This window comes from Impatiens glandulifera, chromosome 1 (assembly GCF_907164915.1).
Source record: "Impatiens glandulifera chromosome 1, dImpGla2.1, whole genome shotgun sequence".
NCBI classification, from domain to species: Eukaryota; Viridiplantae; Streptophyta; class Magnoliopsida; order Ericales; family Balsaminaceae; genus Impatiens; species Impatiens glandulifera.
The window spans coordinates 51,968,768-51,977,612 of NC_061862.1; the positions used below are offsets into that span (position 1 = coordinate 51,968,768).

Genomic DNA, 8,845 nt, shown 5'->3' on the forward strand with positions numbered 1-8,845 from the left:
TATCTTTTGTACATTTTTTGTATCTTTAAAATATATTATTATAGTCTCTTGTTAAGGGTAATTTGACGAAATGACCTTAAAGATTGGGTTATTTGATATGTTGGTAAATTATAATTTTTATTGCGTTCGTGGTCTTTTTATTTTTTTTTGACGAAATTGCCCTTGTAGCGAAACGCTAAAGGACTTAGCGTTTCGCTAAGTGGTAATGTGTGAAATGTCCAGATTACCCTTACTATTTAATATATCCCAGCTTATTTTTTTTTCATTTCTTTTTTTCTCCTTCCCTCTCTTCCCGCTCTTCTCCTCCTTCTCTCTAAACTGGGCGGCGACAATCGGCGGCGACGGCGAAATCCACGACGATGAGCTCCACGACGAGCACAAGCACTGTTCCACTTGGTACGTTTATCCTATGATACTTTAAGTTTATTATTGATGTTTGATTTATGCATCTTCGAATCTGTTGTTTAGGGTTTACTTTTTGTTTCGCTAAGTGCTTAGCGTTTCGCTAAGTGCTTAGCGTTTCTTTCTTTCTCTTGTTTGGTGTATTGAAGAAGATTAGCTTAGTTAAATTTGTCATGAGGAAGAAGATAGAGATGGATTAGTGTCGTAATGCATGGATTAGTTGCAGAAGAAGAAGTAGGAACAATTATTGCTTCTCTTGGTCTTTAGAATCAAATGTAGTATTTTTTTCTAGCTAGGCCAATGTTTGTTTTTTATTCCATGATTGGATGAATCATTCATGAATATATACCAAGCTCCTTCTGCGGGCAAGTTACCGTTGCAAGAAGCATCATTTCTCCTGCAATTTTACAACTTTTTGTGGCTATTATTCATGGACATTGTTTATGTTATTGGGTTTGATTCTTAACTTTTGATGAGAAAAAGGGGTTAAAATATGTTCTGTTTTTGACAGGCATGCCGAAGAACCTCCTTTTGTGAAGGAATTAAGGACTGATTGCTCTTTTGTCCTGAGGATTGGAGCTTTCAGTCCGTATCATATCAATGGCAACCAAAATCAAAGGGATCCGTAAAGGATTTAAATATATATCACAAATCTTTGGTAATTCCTGCATGCAAATTGCAAACCCTCTTTTCTTTTTCTTTTCTCCCTTTTATCATAAGTCACAATAATGATCAAGAATTCTTCTTGCAATTGTGAAGGATCGTGAGTTGGATATTGGGTATCCAACAGACGTGAAACATGTGTCACATATTGGCTGGGATGGATCCACTGGTAATGCTCCCGGTTGGGTATGTTCTAATTCTTTCTCAATTTGTGTAAATTCAACTTCAATTATTGTCCTTTAATTTGATGATGATATGAAGATGATGATGATATAGATGAACGAATTCAAGACATCGTCTGATTTCTCGACAACCTCCATAGGCAACATTCATGAGCTAAGAGGCGGTTCCAGTTCCATAATCTCGTCAACATGGGCGTCTCAAGGTTTGAAAAAACAAATAATTCTAGTTTGATTGATGACTTGATTTAAGGAACATATTTGATTTTGAATCCATATTTGTTTTCTTTCTCTTTTCTGGTAGGATATATAGATTTTGAATCCATGGACAGCCAACCAGTAGCTGATATATTCAAAGACACGCCACCAATGGATATGCCAGATATTCCTAAGAAGCAAAAACAGAAGGAATCGAAGTCAAGTTCCTCATCGTCGACGTCTACATCCGCATCTTCGTCAATATCGTCTCGAGCAACTGCAAAATTGAAGGCTAAATTCGTCGATGAAACTAGCAGACAAGAAAACAGAGATGTTGTGTTATAAAAGAAGATACCATGCATCCCTTTTAACTAAACCTTAATATTTTGACCAACAGATGAAGTGTTTGCAAAAACAAGGATTGAGGAAAATTGTCAATGTTTTATATATTGTTGTAAATGCTCTAATGTTTTCGGTTGCACAGAGAGCCAGAGCTTTGATCATCATTTGTCTCCACTAAAATTGAAAATAAACATTTAAGCCTTCCTCCATCAAAATTTCAGCACGCGTTTCGCTAAGTGCACGCATTTCGCTAAGTGCTTAGCGTTTCGCTAAGTGCTTAGCATTTCGAAATGGATATATTGAACCCTATTTATTATTATTATTATTATTATTATTATTATTATTATTATACATTGTTAAGCTATCTAGAGATTTTCTCATCTCTTTTGAAGATTATACATAATACAAAGGATATGTTAAAAGTACTGAAAAAAAGGAACATTATATATTAATGCCACAAGAAGCACACAAGTTAAAACAATTATATCTACATAGTCAAGTTTAGTTTAGTTGTCTCTAGCAACCTTATAAAAAGAAAGAACATGAACTGTATTTGCTGCAACAAACAGCAAAACATCGTCATCATCTTAATCTTAAGTAGCATTCACACACACATAACTAATAATAATAATACATTATTTCATCCATCCCGATCTAAACAAAGAGTCTTCATCATAAAGGTAACAATAAGTCGCAAAACTTAGTATCTGTACTCATGGGAGTGATGATCTTCAAAAAATGGATTATAATTATCGCTCATCATCTTTGACTTCTTATCAGTCTGCATCATATGCAAGAGATTTCAGTGAAATTTTCAATTAGTTGCATAAAACATTTTTTTCATACTCTTATCCGAACAAGGTCTAAAAAAGAAACGCCGTTGCGGGGATAACATATAATAACAAAAACAATTCTTTACAACTAAAGAAACAAAAAGGTAAGCACTTAGCGAAACGGTAAGCACTTAGCGAAACGGTAAGCACTTAGCCAAACGGTAAGCACTTAGCGAAACGATAAGCACTTAGCGAAAGGATAAGTACTTAACGAATCTTCCATGAAACAGAACCAATATGAACCAAATAAGAACAGGTTAAATCGAAGAGTTTGAAATGAAGATAAGATAATGGAAACATTAACATAAATCGAATTATGTTAAGGTTTGAAATAAAGATCTTCTTCTCCTTTTTTCTTCGACCTTCAAATCCTTAGAATCCTTCACCTGCATGCAAAATAAGTTTAGGGTTAGAGTTTGAAATGAAGATCGTGTAAATAAAAACATAAATCGATTTAGGTTAGAGTTTGAAATCAATATCATGTAAACCCCGCCGCCTCCATCGCCGTAGCCGCCGTCTCTGTCGCTGCCGTCAAAGAAAGAACAAGAGAAGAGAGGGAAGAGAGAGAAAGAAAATGAAGGAAATGAAAAAATTATAGTATTTATACTAAACCTAATCCACTTAGCGAAACGCTAAGTCCCTTAGCGTTTCGCTACAAGAGCAATTTTGTCAAAAAAAAAATAAAAAGACCACGAATGCAATTAAATTTATAATTTACCACCAACTCAAATAACCCAATCTTTAAGGTTATTTCGTCAAATTTCCCCTTATTAACAACATTTCAATTAAAATAAAACTTAAATCAAATATCATGTGACAAGAAGTTTATAGATTTTAATGGTAGGGGATTATAGTTGTTGGAGTGGGAGTATTATCTACTGGCGTGCTCGGATGAATCTTCCTTCTCCATTCCCAAAGACTCCTAACAATCGATCTCATTACTTCCCCTTCCCGTGATCTTTTCTGCAAGTAGCTCCTCAAATTGTTCACAACCAAAAGAAGAAAACTTATGGTAGAGATGCCAATGCTGAAGACAAACAAACCCAAAAATCTCTCCAGTGTCAATCCATCAACATCATCAATGGAGTCTAAGGAGCACGAAGATGTAGTTAAGTAGAACTCTTCTAACATTTTCAAGGTCCCTTGTTCAGATATATTCAGAATGGCTTCTGATACATCTGCAGCCAAAGGAGAGCCTTTTTGGAAAGCCTGTAAACATAAGAAAAACATTAAGATGAAGAACACATTAATTACAAATGAAAAAAGAAATTGTTTCATTACTACTCACAAAGCCAAATCCACCAAATCTATAAGTAGATCCTGTTATTGTATATTTGTTGCAGTTGTGGCTTACAAAGGCTTTGGCATAAGGTATTTCGAGAATAGCTGCTTTGATGCTGTCATTCTTAAAAGCGGAAAGGTAATCATCTTTAGACCATAAGTTTACCACATTCTCCTTTTTGTAACCAAGCGTTTTTTCCAAAAAGACTGTCATAAATGTGTTATCATCGCAGCCCACTTTCACATTTCTATTCTGGAGGGAGTTAACGTCAATTGAGTTCAGTCGTGGAACGGTGAGCATTGAAGTGAGGTTGGCCGTGAAGCTTTGAGTTAAGAGTAAGGCAACAAATAGCCATACCACCACCACTACCCTTGTATAATTTCTCTGAATTCTCTCCCCTGTATTATGTGAAACAAATTACTGGAAAAGACTATTTCAACTGTTAATAATTAAATTTGTATTTTGTAAGCTCTAGCTAGTACTTACTGTGGGCCATGAAAAGAGAAGTGAAAGCAAACCATAGTGCATGTCCCAACTGGTCTCTCCATGACCCAGAAAAATCTGGATTTGAACCACGTTCCATGAACCAAACCATGAACATTGTGTACAACATCAGCGCTGCAGAGCCAAACCATAAGTCTAGTGCAAAAGGCTTCAAAAAGATCCACCTTTCATGTGCAGGCCTGACAGGAACTACAGTGACAAGCCCTGATTCTGTGAATGGTTGAGTGAACTCCACTTTCTCCCATCTTTCAGCTATTATGGTCAGATCACCCACAATTGCGTCATAAGTCTGACCATTAAGTGACAATAGTTCTTTGTTAGCCAAAACAATCAAGACCCATTACTCTTTTTAAAAGTTGTCATTAATCTATTGGAGGCCTAAGACGTACCTTGTTCGCAAGATTATCAACTAAATCGTCATAAGTGCCGTCAAATTCCCTGAATTCCACAGGAAGAATATATGACTTCATTTCGTACAATGTTCTTACCACCTCTCGAAAGACTTTAATACAAAAACCATCAAACTTCTTTTCCGATGAATTTCCATTGGATGTTATCTTCACAAAGTTCTCAAATGAAGCTTTGCCGGGGACTCCAATAATAAGGGGCTTCCCTTTAGTAGGCATTGCCCATCCTTTAGGAATCCTTTCTAATTTCCCAGGCCATGATATTCCATCTAATTTTGTCATATTAGGATATCCCAACCTATTAATCTTGGTCTCGTTGACATTTACCATCTCATATTTTAGCTCGTCCAACAACCTACCATCCTTAAAAAGTATCTGACCACTCAGACCAGTAAAATTGCTCGACAAAATACCTTGTAGCAAACTTTGGTTATCTATTTTTTTCAATGTCTCCGTTATAACTGTAACACTATCGTATGCTCTTAGAGCATGAATTCCGGGAATCATCTCTGCTTCTTCTGGATATTCTGTTCTAAAATATTGCTGAAACTGCTCGTCGAAGTTCTTGAATGGTTGGGTATCTCTAGAATAGTCAGTTCTTATTCCAATGACACCTTCCATGGAAGAAATCATAGAATGGTTAGCATATTCAAGAAAGTGAGCGACACTGTCTGATACTAACCAAGCCGACTCCTTTTTCATGAATCCCATGCTCTTTGCCTTGCTAAACAAAATACCCGTTAACTCAAATGACAATCGGAGAACAAGAAACGCTCTGGATTGTACTCCATCCAATTTCTTCATCTCCTTCTCAATGTAATGTTCAGATATTGAAGAAAATGGAGGAAATGCCAAAGTGTAATCTATAACAGAACCTATTCTTAAAAGTTCATGAGATATGTTAGAAAACTCAACAGAGTCACCACCAGAAATGTCTTGTTCGTAGATTAAAACAACTCTATTCCAATTAGATTGGACAATAGTTGCAACCGATTTAAATTGTTGTAAGCCATTGGTGGCCATTTGTACCAAGAAAGGCCATCGATTATTGATTGGGGAACTATCAGCTACTAAGGAGAGAACCGGAACTTTCAAAATGCTGCCCGCGTCGTAAACAAAGGCAGCTTTGGACCATGTTGTCATGACAATAATCGCGTGGACTGCCTGCTCTTTACTAAGCTTCTCAACTGCAATAGACAATTGTTGTTTTTGTAACATTTGGGGTATCAAATTGATTCTAGTAAGCAGACATGCATATTACCTGTATTAGCGAGTTGAAGAGTGTTTCCAGAGTCTTCCTGGATTACAAGTGAAATGCTGTGACTGATTGAGTTGTTGTTGTAGTTTTGAACAGATATATTCATGGCTGTTATCTGGTGTTTGGCAAAATGAGAATTAACATCGATGATTGCAATAATGTTTGTGGAAATCTTGGCTGTTTGTGCCATAAACATGGGGGTAAAATGGTGTTGTAGAAGAAACATTAGGAGAATGAGAAAACTGGACCTCCGGGCCATGTTATGGGTGTAATAGAGAAGTAGGAATTCTGGAATATATCGAATAAAGAAGTTGCATGAAAGTGGTAATATATCGAATATTCAGTCATTCAAATCTGTAAACAGAAGAAGAAGAAGACGACTAAGCAGTTTCAAGGAATGAATACGGCAATAATACTATTATTTGTTAATGAATGTGGTCCATCTTCAAATTGGCCGACCTCTTGGTTCAAGCAAATCGTACATATTATACAACTGTCATTAGTTTATTGCATTATGTATATAAATGGTTTTAATAAAAACACCTATTATCATTGATTGATAGTATGATACTCTCCAAGTCTCCTCCATACACACACATGGACAAGAATCAACCAAAGGCATATGAAAGACTATAAACAATTTTGACTTTCTATGAAAGAAAAATGTAGTTGCCCATTTTGACGGTAATTAATTAATATTCTTAATAATTTGGTTGATAGGAACGGTAACTCACTAACTAACGTAATTTAATCACTAAAAGTAATTTTAGTAACTCACGGATAACTCAATATAACTCAAGTCTTCTTAAGAGATCAAATTATACGAGTTTAAATCTTACCTAAAATGTTTTAAGTTGAAATAAATGTTATAATTGTGAGGTTATATTATATCATATATTTTTAAATAGTAAAACGAATCTTAAAAAGTATTACTTAGTTGGTATTGATACTTAAAATAAGCCCATAGGACTTTAAAATATTGGAGACAATTATGTTTGTTATTGTGTGCATCATTTAAAATATTAGTTTTGTGTTAAATTAAGTTAAGATTCCAAAAGAAGTTAGAGTCAATAAAATAAATTTTAAATATTTTAAGAATTGACCACTGTGCAATAGTTTGGAGTATCTTATTAAATATGTCATTCTTTCTTAATTTATTATTATTTTTTTTAAATGTTGAAGGTTAATATGACCATATTCTTAAAAATTATTTTTACCACTTCAATTATCTTAATTAATTTTATGGAATCTTATATTATAATCTATTTTTAACACTAAAAAAAAGTTAGATATTTTATTTTAGTGAATTTTACTTTATAAATTTTAAAGTGTACATCGTCTTATTTATTGTTTTTATTTTATTATACACATTTTGAATTTTTTTTTGAAATAATCTATGCAATTTTATTATGAAATGGATAGTTATTTAAACATAACGACAAAAACATAAAATTTGTAAAAAAAAAAATCACACAAATAATACAAAATTAACGTGTGTGGAGATTTTCTAAAAAAGCATGAGCTCTCCGACTGAATTTCTCGGCTTCCCACTTCGGGCCTCGTATAATGTTAGTATGATAGCATTGTGAATGATTCGCAATGGTTGTTTGAGATTGTTGAAAGTTCTGCGATTTCTTTTCAACCAAATTACCTATCAGAAAATAATAGGGATATAACTCCATTGTTTCAGGCCCGCAAATCTAGTTGTTTTAATCCACGTTTTCCAACACACACCAATAGTTCCCAGCATAACTCAATGAATTCGGAAATACCATAGAGAAGACTCCAAATACTAATGACACTCTTACAATGTAAAATGAGATGAGGGGTCGTCTCTATATTCTTAAGACACATACGGCATAAACTAACTAGGATAAGACCCTTTGCACATATATCTATCATCAGTTAGAATACCACCGTGGATCACACTCCACCCAAAAAAAGAGATCTTAGTGAGAATCTTAGACTCCCATAATTTCTCCCATCACAACTCAGTTGGAACGACTCTATTAAACGAATGTCAAACATATCTTTGACCAATGCATCTCTACAAATAGAAATAGAAGCAACCTCGGGGAAAACCTTCGCCAAAAAATTAACACCACACCACGTGTCGTCCTAAAAACTAATTGAACTACCATCACCCAAAATAAAAATCGAATGCTCCTGATAAACCTTTCACATGACATAAATACCACCCAAAATATTGCATCCACGGGTCTATAAGAATTTTGTTGAACCAACTAGACTTATCTTGGCCATATTTACATTTAATCAATTTAACTCAAGTACTCTCTTACTCATATTCAAATATACTACACAATTTGGATAATAAAGCTTTATTAAAAGAACAAAGATCGCAAATTTCAACCCCCTTATTCTTTTAATAATTTAACCTTATCCCAACTTATTAAATGAGAAAATGAGGAATCAGACGATCTCCATAAGAATTTACACATAATTCTCTTTATCTTCAGGATCCCACACTTTGGGAGGACAAATAGAGATGTCATATAAGTTAACATTGAAGAAAGAGCAGTCTTGATAAGAACTAAACGACCTTTTTTAGAAATCATCTTACTTTTCCAAATGGGAAGCTTCCTCTCCATCTTACTAATGATCGGGTCCCTATAAGGAGCACAAGATATGTCGACGAAAAAACCCTAATTTTAAATCCCAAAATAAATATCAATATAATCTTTCTCCAAGACGAAACTAAATTAGAGAATAAAATATTAGACTTACCCAAATTAACATGCAATCCCGAACACGATCCA

General features: G+C 34.4%; 2 protein-coding genes across 2 annotated transcripts; one reads left to right on the forward strand and one right to left on the reverse strand.

Moving 5' to 3' along the window:
- The first annotated feature begins 952 nt into the window (after positions 1–952).
- On the forward strand, positions 953–1,787 carry LOC124927749 (CRIB domain-containing protein RIC10-like). The gene is made up of 4 exons (XM_047468217.1): positions 953–1,060; positions 1,154–1,251; positions 1,342–1,450; positions 1,558–1,787. The coding sequence occupies exons 1-4, from the start codon at positions 1,003–1,005 to the stop codon at positions 1,785–1,787; spliced, it is 495 nt and encodes a 164-aa protein (XP_047324173.1). The 5' UTR covers positions 953–1,002.
- A 1,524-nt stretch (positions 1,788–3,311) lies between these two features.
- LOC124930649 (glutamate receptor 2.9-like) lies at positions 3,312–6,435 on the reverse strand. Its single transcript, XM_047470983.1, has 5 exons — positions 6,072–6,435; positions 4,793–5,997; positions 4,386–4,692; positions 3,906–4,297; positions 3,312–3,826 (listed from the first exon to the last, which is right to left on the reverse strand). Exons 1-5 carry the CDS (start codon positions 6,325–6,327, stop codon positions 3,452–3,454), a joined length of 2,535 nt encoding a protein of 844 aa, XP_047326939.1. The 5' UTR covers positions 6,328–6,435; the 3' UTR covers positions 3,312–3,451.
- Between the last annotated feature and the right edge of the window lie 2,410 nt (positions 6,436–8,845).

Bases quoted from the DNA above. Each gene is read 5' to 3' on its own strand.
- LOC124930649 (XM_047470983.1), bottom strand. From the start codon at position 6,327: ATGGCCCGGAGGTCCAGTTTTCTCATTCTCCTAATGTTTCTTCTACAA. The intron at 5,998-6,071 runs GTAATATGCATG...TGTCTATTGCAG, and splicing joins TCTTCAACTCGCTAATACAG to TTGAGAAGCTTAGTAAAGAG. The intron at 3,827-3,905 runs GTGAGTAGTAAT...TTATGTTTACAG, and splicing joins GATTTGGTGGATTTGGCTTT to GCTTTCCAAAAAGGCTCTCC.
- LOC124927749 (XM_047468217.1), top strand. From the start codon at position 1,003: ATGGCAACCAAAATCAAAGGGATCCGTAAAGGATTTAAATATATATCA. The intron at 1,061-1,153 runs GTAATTCCTGCA...TTCTTCTTGCAA, and splicing joins ATATATATCACAAATCTTTG to TTGTGAAGGATCGTGAGTTG. The intron at 1,252-1,341 runs GTATGTTCTAAT...ATGATGATATAG, and splicing joins CTGGTAATGCTCCCGGTTGG to ATGAACGAATTCAAGACATC.